Source organism: Leptodactylus fuscus, chromosome 8 (assembly GCF_031893055.1).
Source record: "Leptodactylus fuscus isolate aLepFus1 chromosome 8, aLepFus1.hap2, whole genome shotgun sequence".
Classification (NCBI taxonomy): domain Eukaryota; kingdom Metazoa; phylum Chordata; class Amphibia; order Anura; family Leptodactylidae; genus Leptodactylus; species Leptodactylus fuscus.
In genome coordinates this window covers 75,049,711-75,063,580 of record NC_134272.1, presented here as the reverse complement: position 1 = coordinate 75,063,580, position 13,870 = coordinate 75,049,711, and the positions used below count along the sequence as shown (strand labels likewise).

General features: G+C 41.2%; 1 protein-coding gene across 1 annotated transcript in view; it reads right to left on the bottom strand.

Moving 5' to 3' along the window:
* The window catches only part of LOC142216425 (sodium channel protein type 2 subunit alpha-like), a 120,564-nt gene that overhangs the window by 22,941 nt on the left and 83,753 nt on the right, over positions 1–13,870 (bottom strand). Inside the window, exons 18-20 of the mRNA XM_075284232.1 lie at positions 6,870–6,993; positions 3,753–3,907; positions 2,051–2,224 (exon numbers count right to left, since the gene is read on the bottom strand). Of these exons, the coding sequence (XP_075140333.1) occupies positions 2,051–2,224; positions 3,753–3,907; positions 6,870–6,993 (453 nt within the window). The remainder of the gene's footprint in view (positions 1–2,050; positions 2,225–3,752; positions 3,908–6,869; positions 6,994–13,870) is intronic.

Sequence of the window (13,870 nt, the reverse complement as noted above, 5' to 3'; positions counted from 1 at the left end):
AAAAGATTTGGATCCCTTGTCGGAGTTTACATCCCACAAAATCAATAGAAATGACACACAAAAGGGCCACATGGTTTAGACCATACATGGTTCTTTGTCGTCTATGGACTTCAGTTATGAAATGCAATTTCTGTGCACAATTTTTTTTTTTTATATCTCAATAAAATTCTTTTCAAAAATATCGAAAATGAAATCTGAAAGAACTTAAAATTAATTTTCAGAAATATTCAGAAAAAATAATTTTCTGAAATATTTTTCTGGACCCTCACAATTATATAAAAATTATACTTGATGTACTTAAAGGGATCCTATCATTAAAAGAAAGGCTGTTCTTCTCCTACTTTTAGATGTCTTCTCCACGTCGCTGTTTGGTAGAAATCTGCATTTTCATTTGGTATGCAAATGAGTTCTCTCGCAGCACTAGGGGCGGTCCTTAGTGCTCAAACAGCACTGGGGGTGTCCCCAATGCTGTGAGAGAACTCTCCAGCAATGCCTCTATTTTCTTCTGGAACAGCCTCTCCCCGCATCTTCTTCTGGCGCTGGGGGGTCAAACTCCTACGCATGTGCAGTCAGCTCTGCCATCAGACCTCGGGCAGAGCCGACTGCACATGCATGCGGCCATTTTATTGTGGCCGCTTACCCCAGCATACTGTGTAAGCGTCCACAAGAAAATGGCCGCTTACACCAGGCGGGCATGCGCAGTCGGCTCTGCCCAAGGCCCGAAAGCAGAGGCATCTGCACATGCCTAGAAGTTTGAAGCCAGCGCTGGAAGAAGACACAGGGAGAGGCCGTTCCAGAAGAAGATAGAGGCATTGCTGGAGAGTTCTCTCGCAGTATTGGGGACGTTCCCAGTGCTATTTGAGCGCTGAGGACCGCCCCCAGTGCTGCGAGAGGACTCATTTGCATACCGAAGAAAACCAGGATTTCTACTGAACGGCGGCACAGAGAAGACATCTAAAGGTAGGAGAAGAATAGCCTTTCTTAAGGCTATTCCTACGTGTTACTGAAAAAAAATGTTGTTTTAATGATAGGATCACTTTAATAAAGATTTGTAATTTTCTAGATACAAAGTTTGCTCATGGTTTTCTAAGTTTGTGGTTAAGTTTGCAATTCTTTATGTGCAGTTTATTAGGATTTGTGGAGGTAGATGCTGTGCTAATATTTCTGGATCTTGTCTACGCTAATGATAAGGGATGGGTTTCCAAAATTTTACACTGAGTTCTTCAAGAACAGGCAGGACATAGTGACAGTGATAGCCTTCTCTGAAGTACCAGACACAGCTGATATCATACAGAAACAGTTTAACGTCCACATTCTGCTACATTGCTGGGGATACAGTTATCCTACATGGGTGGCCTACCTTGAACACATCAATGTTAAATCTAAGAAACTCCCTTTTGATTTTGGATATATGGCCAAAAATGGCCATATTTGTATTAGTAAAAGGATTTTAGATCTGAGTAGAAGGCTTTGCATATCAGAGCTGAAGTCATATAGTAGTTATCTATACGTCATAGGTCATAAGCATGTAAAAGGTTGACGATCATCTGCTCTGTGGTACCCTATTTTTGGCATACACGAGTAAGTGGTGTGTTGACTACGAAATTACCAAAAACTAACATAAAAAATACAATAATACCAACAAAAATAGCAGATAATCTTCAATTTTGAAATAAATTGTTATTTAGAACCTTCGATATTAATGATGAACATAAAAAAAAATGTAAAATATAAAAGGTAGTAAAATAAATTATCAAATTCCCACCATCTTTAACACACATAACCAATGGTAAACCATAACAAATAATGTAGTATTTTAATGAATATAAATTGATCTTTGGCAAAGAACTTTCAGTTATAAAGATACATTTCTTAACAAGTCAAACAAAAAAATCAGCAAAAATAATTTTCCCATTTTTCGACACATTATTTTTTAAATTTACAGGTCTAATATTAGAAGGTATTACGATTATTCTAAGTAATGAATTTTACTTTTTTTTTAAAGGTATTTTACTTGATTTTGGTGTAATTATTTATTAGTGATACCTACATCAACAATCAGGAAGTCCAGCCAGCACCAGGCATTGGTGAAATATTTGGCAAACCCATAGGCCACCCACTTCAGAAGCATCTCTAGGATAAAGATGTAAGTGAAGACTTTGTCAGCATATTCCAGCATGGTCTTAATTGTTTTTCTCTGCTCAATGTAAATGTCTTCAAAAGCCTAAAAATTATAAAAGTAAATTTAGTTAAGTTGAGTAAACTTTCATTTAAAGTGGGGTATACCATAAAATGCTGTAGATGGCCTGTGCTGATCATGAGCACTTGACCACCCAATATGGCAGGGAGTTTTAATTCAAACGTACTGAACAACCCATTTAAAGGGGTTTGCTAGTAGGGTTGAGCCAATCTTGAGATTTCAGGATCGTTTTAAAAATCCAATTTCCGATCATTTTCCATCCGAACACGATCGCAATTCCGATCCTAATGCAAGTCAATGGAATTTTTTAATGATCAAAAATCAGATATTAAAAATGATCCTATTCACTACACAGCGTGGAGTGATTAAAAAATCTGCCGGCTACTTAGTCCCCCCTGCTGTCCGGTTACCTGCACGGTTACCGTACGCGCACCCGCCTCCCTAGTAAATCACTCATGTCTCCCCGCCCTGTACCCACCCACACTCCCGTAAGCCACAACAAGCCCCGCCTACTCCCAGCATCAGTAACAATAGCCTAGGGAGGTGGGGGTGCGCATGGCACTCTGCCAGCATGTGAATGAGAGAGGAGAATACAGAGAACAACGGCCTGGAGCTTTGGGGTGTGGCAGCAGTTCTGTGCAGGTAAGTTACAGTTAAGTTGAGTTATGTTGCAGGTAAGGGTTGAGCGATCGGGATCGGAATTCTGTTCCCAATCTTTTTTAGGCAAGATCGGAACCTGATCGCGATTGTGAAATTTACTCGATCGCTGATCGGGATCCGATTTTTCCGATCCTGATCGCTCAACCCTATTTGCTAGAGAATGACTATGATCTATTCATAGGATAGTTCATTAATTTGGCATTGTGGGGTTCGGTACAGGGACCACTCACCAATCAGCTGTTTTTAGGACAGTGGACAGAGTCAAAATCAAAATCAGAAAGCTCTGTACACTGTGTAGTAGCCTTGCTGAGCTATTACAGCTTGGACCCATTCAAATGAGAGCTGAGCTGTAATACTGGTGCTCAGTTACTACACAGTGTACAGAGCCCTCAGATTCCGACTCCAACCACTGCTAAAAACAACAGAAAAATGCAACAGCTGAGTATTGGATCCCGACCAGTCTCAGACAACCCCTTTAAAGAGCAAATATTTGTAATGTTTTATTCTCACATAAAGGACTCAAAGCACAGAGAAAATTCTGAAGTAGAGGAGCTAATGGCTGCTGTACAGGCACTCATCCCCCAACAACAACAAGGGCCAGTCTTATGGTAGGTCAATTTACCTATCAGTAGATTTGCAATGTGTGGGAGGATACTGGAGTACCCGGTACCAGGACTGCAAGGCAACAATGCTAATCAATAAGCCACCACACTAACCATTGAGTCACCATGATAACCACTGAACCACCACACTAACCACTGAGTCATTATAACAACCTCTGAGCCACCATGATAACAACTAACCCACCGTGGTGACACTTCAGAAACAATAACATTGGACAGGACCAATCATATACAGAGAAACATCATGGCAGCCAGATGTATACACTTACCAGAGCTCCACTGCTGAGTAAAATCATGAAGATAATGAAAGTCTCGAACCAGTTGTGCTCTACAATCCGGAAACATGTTTTCCTGAGGTTCCACCATTGCTTTCCTCTGCCTTCTAATGTACTGACGTCACAACATGGGAACTTCCGTATACAGCCTACAACCACAAGAGAGTGTACAGGTTATATCAGGTCTATGTACAGATGTAGCAAATGATATTAAGGCTCAGTAAAAATGATCTTGACATGTAATGTATTATATATCATCAGAATAAATAACATGTAAAGTGAGAAAAGTCAAGTTATTACTTGGAAATGAACTGATAGTAAATGTTGTTTCTGAATGTCGCACAATTACCTAATGTATCACTTGTTTTATTTATTATGTGTCTATTATAGTATTTTGTAACTTTAATAATAGCTGAAAATCTAATGAAATACTTTACACCTCGCTTTAAACGTTGCGGTTTCTTTAACCAGTTTATATCACGCTATCATTTCCAGAATCACTTTAGAATATCAGAACTGATTCCTCATACAGCTCATGCACCAGGAACATCTCAGATGGAAAGAACCTGTCTGCACCAGGCAATCCAGACAATAGCACTGTCAGCCAAGGGAATCCTCTGCAGATTACAGTATAAAGCAAGAAAATGGATACTTCCATAACCCTATTAATGGGTGGCTGGAAACAGTTTCAAGGATTTTACGGCATGTTGTAGATTTTTACACTTGCAGCATGCTCCATATCTCTTAAAGCTTCCAAACTATATAGTCACAATTCAGTTGGACAGAAGCTTCTTCATGTTATTTACTTTTACTTCCATCACAAAAGTAAACAAACATGATGGAAGAAAGATGAATAAAGATAGAAGAGAGAACACAGAAGAGAGAAAAAGTAGAGAAAATAAAGACAAGGGATGGAAGAAGATAGAAGAAACAAGACAGAGGATAAAAGAGAGAAAATAAAAGGTAGAAGATGGAAGAGAGAAGACAGATGATACAAGACAGGAGACAGAAAAAAGAAGAGAGAAGACAGAAAGTAGAAGATAAAAGACAGAAGAGAGAAGACAGAAACTATAAAAGAGAGAAGATAAAAGACTTAAAGTAGAAGGTAGAGGAGAGAAGATAGAAGAGAAAAGATAGCAGATAGAAGTGAGATGAGGGAAGCAAGAAGATAGTACAAGAGCAAAGAAATAAGATAAAAGAAAAAGCAGAAGAGAAGACAGAAGAGAAAAGGTATTAGAGAGAATATAGATGAGAAAAGAGAGAAAATGAAGAGAGAAGTCAGAAGATAATAATAGAGAGAATGTAGAAGAGAGAAGACAAGATAGAAGAGAAAAGAGAGAAGATAGAAGACAGAAGAGAAAAGAAAGGAAAGAGAAAACAGAAGAGAAAAGAAATGAAAGAGATGATAAAAGGTAGAAGAAAGAAGACAAAAGATGAAAGAAAATAGAAGATGGAAGAGAGAAGATAGAAAACAGATGATACAAGGCAGAAGAGAACAGATAGAAGAGAGCAAACAGAAGACAGAAAAGATAGAAGAGAGAAGACAGAAAATAGAAGATAAATGCCATAAAATAGAAAGTAGATGAGAGAAGATAGAATACAGAAAAGAGAAGATAGACAGAAATTAGAAGAGAGAAGATAGAAGAGAAAACAGAAGAGAGAAGAGAAAAGGCAGAAGATAGAGAAAGATGTCAGAAGAGAAGACAGAAGAGAAGAAAGAAGTCAGGTCATGGACGATAGAAGATAGTAGAAGAGCAAAAAAATAAGATAGAAGACATAAGATAGAAGAGAAGATAAAAGAGAGAACATAAAAAAAAGAAGATAAGATAAAAGACATTAGAGTGAATATAGATGAGAAAGGAAAGAAGAGAGAAAGAGAATATAGTAAAAGAGAGAGTAGAAGAGAGAAAAGAGAGGATAGAAAGAAAAAAGAGATGGTAGAAGACAGAAGAGAAAAGATAGAAATCAGATGAGGGAAGAAAGAAGATAGAAGTTAGAAGAGAAAAGAAACAAGACAGAATACAGATGAGAGAAGATAGAAGAGATAGGTCAGAAGATAGAAAAGATAGAAGACAGAGGATAACAGAGAGAGGACAGAAGATAAAAGAAAGACGATAGAAGACAGAAGATAGATGACTCAAGAGAGAAGTTAGAAAAGCCATAAGATAGAGAATAGTAGAAGAAAGAAGACAAAAGACTGACTGCTGCATATTTTGAAACCTGTGAAATGGTAAGAATGGACATCTGTGAATTATATATGTATATATGGAATAGCTAGCGGAAAAAAGAAGCGAGCGGCTCCCATTGAAATCAACAGGAGCCATTTTTGGCAGCGGATTTTGAGGCAGATTCCGCGTCAAAATCCGCTGCCAAAAAACTCTGCGTGAACATACCCTTATTGAGCTCTAGTTCCCCCTCTTCACAGAACTGTGACAAATTTATGAACCAGTGTGAAACATTTTGATAAATTTGTTACAAAATAACACACTAGAAAAGTGAGTAATGCTAGGTTCCCAACTGCGTTGGGGTTTCCGTTCTTTGGATCTGCTTGGGGCCTGAAAAACAGAAACCCAATCCACGTAAAAAGCGGTAACCATGGACACTCAAAAACCCATAGACTATAATGGGGTCCACCAGGTTTTCTCCAGAAAAATGCAAAGGGAAAAGTCTAGGTCGTCGAGCGCTCGTGTGAACCTAGCCTGACTTCTAAAAATGTCTTCCTAATAAACTGGCCCAAGTGTGCATTTAATATTCTTATAAGATCGCAACATTCATCTATAGATTATCCTACAAAATAATAATAATGTAACTGTTAAGGTGAGTCTAAGGAAAGTGAATACTGTAAATGTTATCTTTCTTTCCATTAGAATTTTCTATCTTTATAATCTTTTGCATTAATTGATGATTTTCCTGATGTTGTAATTGTTTCTGAAGTATCTTGGGGAGAAATGTATTACACACACCAGGGCGATTATTCTAGTTCTGTAACAAACCTATAGAAATTGTTAATGGCTAATTGAAAGATTAATGTTTTGTGCCGTGTGCGAATGTGTAGAAAATGACAAAAGTAAAAGCGCGGAGGACAATGTTGTCACAGCTTGGTGAAAATACCTTCTGTAAAGCAAGCATCTGGTTCCATGATTTCCTCTTGTTCTACTAAAGCGACGGGTTCTCCTTCCCCTGCTGGTCTTATATCAACAGTGCTGCCTTCTGATGAACTTGATAGGGTCAATTTCTGCAAAACAGGAGATTAACGCTTACGCTTAGAAAATAAGGCAAATGTATATTTCCATTTAGAATGTAACTCCTCATAACTAAATCATAATGGATCATCCGATGACGGTGAAACTCGGTGAGATTCCATCGTAAGAGATTCATCCACCTTCACGTCTGCCATCTTGATCAACCATCATTAATATCATGGCAGTAGGTCATCGTTATGAGATCATCTCAATGCTTGATTCGTAAAGATCCCAAAGTACAAATGGAAACACTTTATCAAAATTTATTAGACCAGCAAGAAAAATGACCAATTGGAAGAAGATGGGAAGAGTCGAAAGTCAGGAATAAAACTCATTCAGATTATTTCGATTGGGTCACGGTTACTAATCTGGCACCAAAGACCTTGGAAAAGACTTTCCAAATTTTTTTTTCAGATGACGCCTAAGGTTCTATTCAGACTTTAATGCAAATTGAGCATGAATATTAGACTTTTTCCCAGCCATTTTGCATCCATTGCACTCGTTTTCACAGATCACTCATAGAATTGAGTCTATCGAAGGATCTGTGAAAATGGGCAAAAAACAGGACATGTAAAAACAATGCCTGGTTCACACCTGCGTTTGGTAATCCATTCAGGGAGTCCCCCTGTAACGCCGATTTGGCCAGCTATCCCGCAGCGTCTGCCGTCTCTGGACACTACAAGTCGGAACATCAGTGCATGGGAAGCCCAGGGTGTGGTGAGCCCGGGGCCACAGGTTGGTAGGGGAAAAGGGGACACACAGTCAGCAGGGTCTGGTGGGGGGAAAAGGGGGCACGGAGTAGGTAACATGGGAGAAGGGGGCATGGGGTAGGAGGAAGGAGTGACCACATGGGGAAGCAGGTAGGGACAAAGGGAGGGTGGCGGGCGCCAGGAGGGAGAGGAGGTAAAGAGTTACAGCGGGCTGCAGGGTGGGCCCCGAGGGTCCATGGACCCACAGGTGTAGGAAGAGCCCGGTGCGGACACAAGGCAAAGGAACAAGCCTGCGCACCGCTCCAGGTGGGTCCGCAAGGGGTCAGGGTTCCGCAGACGAAGTCGCGGGTAAAAGCTAGTAGACAATAACGGAACATGCTTACAGAAAAGTACTTTGTGATCTACTTTCCTGTCCACATGATTCGTGCGGCAGCACGCGTAAAGCACACGGACCCCATTATAGTCTATGTGGTCTGTGTGCTTTCACTGCACAGCGCTTGCCAGTGCCTTCGGTAGTCCATTTGGGGGGGTCCCCATGCGTACTCCCCGAACGGATTACCAAGCGCAGATGTGAACCAGGCGTAACAAAATGATCAAGTGAATAGATAGACACATTGAAACAAGGCACATGTAGTTATTAATGGTCAGGACCATTGATATGAGAGGTTATGCCCCTATGAAGCCATTAAACTTCACAAAGAGGTGTCATGAGATCACAGCAGCATCTGCAGACTCTATACTTTCATATCAATGTCCATGAATGTACACATGTAGTTGTGAATACATAAGCCGGCCATGATGTGACCATTGATGAAGGGTCATGTCCCTATGAAGATGCTAAACTTCACACAGAGGTGTCTCGAGCTCACAGCAGCAGCTGCAGACTATCTTTTATGCACATTGAAGGGCATTTTGTGGATCGCATCTAATAATTCTTATTTTCAGATGACTCCGCTCTATTGAGAATGCTTGAACATTCTAATTTTGGCATACAGCTGCAGCGTCTTCCGTCCTCAGACTCTTCGGAGATTTGTGATTTACTTATTTAAGATGATGTTGGATTTTCATTTCCTTCTGGATTCCTTCCTATATTCCCTGCCTGTGCATGAAGACATATTTCTTAGGAATTATAATTGCAGCAGCCATTGGACATTCACAGATTACCTTCTGTCTTTGTCTTAATATATCTAAATGGGAACCTGTTGTGTTGAATAGCGGGTCTGATCTACTGGCTGTTATGGACAGGAGACACAGTAAACCCACTGTGCTACCTCACCGGTTTAGCTTTGGGCCACTCACAAGGGCGTTGTCTATGTAGTCTCTCCAATGTTTATCCTTTAACCCCTGAGCTGGAGTCTGGACTTTGAGACTACCAGGTCGGTGGGTTCCTTTTGGAGTGGTCCTGGTATAGGTAGTAGCCGGCCAAGAGTCAGAGAAACACCAATGCTAAGCACCAAAGGTTCAGGCAAAAGAGTGGTCAAGTATGGGCCAAAGGACTGTGACTGGTGGCAAGAGTACAAGGTCACCAACAGGCAATCGGGTGGGAAGGGGAAGCTCAGGCTCGCATGACAGAGATAGGCCAGAAATGTACATAGAAGGTCAGCAGAATGGAGCCAGAATCAAGTCTAGGCCCATCAACAGAGAATCAGTCAATATGCAGAAACACCAGAACTATCCTTGCCGAAACTGTCATGTTAGGAATATATATTTCTTAGGCATTTGACCAGGGTCTGAGCAAACTTATATATGTAGGAATAGTCAGGTATAGTATGGGGAAGGATTTCTTGATCCATGTGCAGGTCCTTTAAGTGAGCATCCTCTACTTTACTGTGTTCTTGGCAGGATGTCTATGGAACTTCAATGGCAACTACATGGCAGGATATTAGAATGTGTCATGTATAGGACAACAGAGTATTCATTTTAATTCATTAATTGTATACATAGAATATGTTGCTTTTAGGACTATCATGAAGCATTTACTTTTAGAAATATTGTGTACTGGTGTAACCATGCCAGACGCAATATCTGCTCCTCCCGCTATTCAAGCCTATCCAAATGTTAAACCGAGCAGCCATCTCCTCGCTTCTATGGTGCTTGTAGAAGTTCATGGTAGTACGTGGCAGGTCACAGGGCACAGTTAACTAATGTCTCAGACCCAAGGCAGCATTCCTGCAAGCACAGGGGTTATACTCAGCTACCATAAGTCCTGATTCTCCAGACTCTGTAATCTGGCTCTACTAGCTTTTGGGTAAAGCCCATGGTTCGACCCTCACACTGATGGATCAAATTTTGCACAGATGGGTGGCTGGAACAGACATACCAACATCCTGGTATTGACTGATCAAACTCCCTGAAAGTCATAGGAAAAGCTCATTTTAGGCTAAGGCGGAAGCAGAGCTTTGTTGCAGATTTTTGAGCCAAAGCTAAGAATGGCTACAAAAGAAAAGGGAAATATATAGGAAGTTCTTATACGTAACCCTTCTGCTTAATCCAATCTGCACTATCTGCAGGGCTGGGGTGATATGCTGGCTCTGGTGACACTAACCTATCTATCTGCAGTGCTGGGGTGATATGCTGGTTCTGGTGACACTAACCTATCTATCTGCAGGACTGGGGTGATATGCTGGTTCTGGTGACACTAACCTATCTATCTGCAGGACTGGGGTGATATGCTGGTTCTGGTGACACTAACCTATCTATCTGCAGGACTGGGGTGATATATTGGTTCTGGTGACACTAACCTATCTATCTGCAGGGCTGGGGTGATATGCTGGTTCTGGTGACACTAACCTATCTATCTGCAGGGCTGCGGTGATATGCTGGTTCTGGTGACACTAACCTATCTATCTGCAGGGCTGGGGTGATATGCTGGTTCTGGTGACACTAACCTATCTATCTGCAGGACTGGGGTGATATGCTGGCTCTGGTGACACTAACCTATCTATCTGCCACGTTCTGGTTATAGACCCCCTTCAAGATTCAAAGTAGTCGACACTGAGAGCATTGATACTTTAGCATGAATATAAGGTTGGCCCTGATAGCATCACGAGAAGTAAGGATTGGTAGACAATGCTGAACCTTTGCGTCATGACCCTTGCCTTGGACAACCCAATCAGATTTTTACAGACCCTTTCCTTTGTGATGGACCGCTGACAAACATTGCATTATTGGGGAATCCTCTAGTCTATTGGGTGACAGACCCACTTCTAGGTTCAGCCAATGCTGTGGGACTTAAATATAGAATGCTTTTTTTTCTTTTTTGTTCCCAAAAACATATAAAAAATAGCTAAATTGGATTAGAACTGAAGAGCACTTTCTACTCTACAGTCACTGCGGCAAGACAGACAGTAATTACCTTATAATACAACAGCATTAAAACAGCTCAGAAAATGTGCTCGTGGGATTTTAGATTCACTTGGCAGAGCGGATAGTCTAGTAATCCACTTAGATCCATCTTAGAGTCCCCCTGTCTTTGTCTCCGACATACTCTGCACATACAGTATATCTACTCAGCTCAAATGGGTCAAAGCTAAAAATGGTGAAAACCTGAGAAATATGTCACACATTATAACCCTAAGGGACCAACAAGATGACAAACAGAAAATCTAGAGGTAAGAGAAGCCCGAGAAATGTGACATATCCACTTGTGTTGGAAGACAAAACCTTGAATAAAAGAAAAACCCATATAGGATAGACATCTCATGACAGAGTATCGATATTCATGTTCTTTTTATTTCATTATCTGTTCATTTGCACCGCAGATATCAGAACACGTCCAGCCAAGAGGAAAGGTAATAAAGGACCAAACTGTAATAGCCCTGACCGAAATATAGCGTCTGACCCTAAAATAAGACGGTGCGGACGGCTCAGGAACATCTCTGGAAATGAACTGATAATATATTCCTAGCAAACATTTGCACAGTACTGAATATGTCAGTGTTATCTGTAACTTAAGACATATTCGGACCAACGGAAGGGAAGAGATAAGGAAGAACCAAAATCAAAAGAAAACAATTTATGTATTTAGAGTCTCTTTAGCCATCCAGATCCTACAAGAGGCCAGTGAAGTGTCCTGAAGGGCGGTTAACGCAGGAAGTCAACTGTATATAGGTAGTGATGGCGCAAGCAGAGCCCCTGCCCTAATCTGGGGGGCGAAGGTTGGAAGGGGTTAATCACAATTGCTATTCTGTCCCATGCACACGGATCGGGCCTCAGGCTATCTCAGTAGAACCTGGCAGTCACAGGCATGGTTGTCCCATGCAGTGTAAGTGTCAGGATCCTGGCATACTAGCGTCTATTAGTGCGGTACGTGGTGCTTACACCGCAGTTCAGGCAGGACAGAAATAGATCCTTCAATGCCCCTATCGAGAGGATGCATGTGACCGCTGACGTCTGGTGGAGCTATTTATCACTTTGTAAAAGGAGCAGGAACTGTGTGAGCAACCAATGACGGCTGTCTGCAGGAAATTACTCAGGGAAGGTGCAGACAACATGTTAGATACAATGGACTTTCCCAAATAGCCAAGTATTATCTACCCACTGGGGACTTGTGGGTAGGTGGTCTGGCAGGGGGCTTGGGTCCACCCCATAGGTAATATTGCCTCCTTCCACAGCTAATAGCCCACCATATAAGCAATGCTGTTACCTGTGGGCGGCACTACTACAGTAATAGTGGCCTAATAGTACCCCCCCCATATATAATAGTGCCCCCTACAGGTTTCCTTTATTTTATCTCATATTACAATTAAAACTGACAAAATATATTAAGAAATGATCTCTCTGCATCTCAGCAGAATACCAAGATCCCTCATCTCCCTCTTATTGTCTGAACGACAACTGGGTGGAGCAGGAGCCTCTCTGCTGTGTCCTGTCTATAGGATGACATATGGTTAAGCCCCAATCCTTGGATAAACATGACCCCCTAAAAACAGGACAGATCAGTAGAAGATTAAGCTCAGTCTTCTCTTACTTCTACAATAATTTACACGACAGTTTCGGAACCAGGCTGAATATTGCGCACACAGGCAACATGACCTCTCGTCTATTTATATGATTTATTTCTAGGTTTATTGTGTGTGATCTCAGTCTTGTTTTAAACCCAGGAATCTTAGATTAAAGTTGATAAGATCATGTCTGTAGCCCACATAGATTTTGAGATATCACTGGTTAAAGCGAAGCCACATATACTCGCAGCTTCACTTTAACCAGAACACCGTGAACGTGGGCTTGCTCCAATCCTTCTGAGTCTTCATGTCATCCCAGACAGACTGGAGGATGTTGAGATCAGGGCGATATCTATGGGGGCCATATCATCACTTCCAGGACTCCTCCTCCAAAGGGCAAAGGTCACACCAAATATTGAGGGGATTTATATTTCCCTTTACTTCAATCACAAAAAAAACCTATTAACCCTTCTATTTCTAAAATCATTCTTACTTAGCACTTCACTGGTTCCAGCTCAACTGGAAGCAGATGGTTCAGTACACTGTGTAGTGATTGGGCACCAGTACTGCAGCTCAGCTCCTATTGACTTCAATGGGATGAGCTGCAGTATTAGTGCTAGCCACTATATAGGGCACAAACCCAAGTTCCCCAATCCCCTTGTGTTTAGTATAGGCATCAGAAGCAGCCCCACACAACACCTTCACTGATCAGATATTTATTGGCCTTTCCTAAGAATTCACCATAAATATAATATATACTGTATATATAATCCCGGGACACCCCGTTTAGAGGTAAATTAGTATATGTAGGAGTCATTACACCTAAGAAACTAGTTCTGCACCTTAATTTAGAGATGTTCTCTTTTTTACAGAACCTCAAACCAATTATGAAGCCCATCTGTTATCAGTAATGTTTAGGAAAGACGGCACAAGCAGATTGTACAGCACACAAGTGCAACATAGTGTACAGAGGATGCAAAAGAACATTGCAGTGACTGTCCCTCAGAGATCACATGTTCAATGGGGAATATCCAGACTGGTGAACTTCTAGCAATACCAGGTTAGCTACAACTTGTGCAGGGAACATTTAATCTGGTATTGGAACTATAACTGCTATGGCAACCTCCACTGGAACTGGAACTGCTATTGCTATCTCCTCTGGAGCTGCTATTGCTATATCCTCTGGAACTAAAACTCTTACTGGAACTATAGCAGTT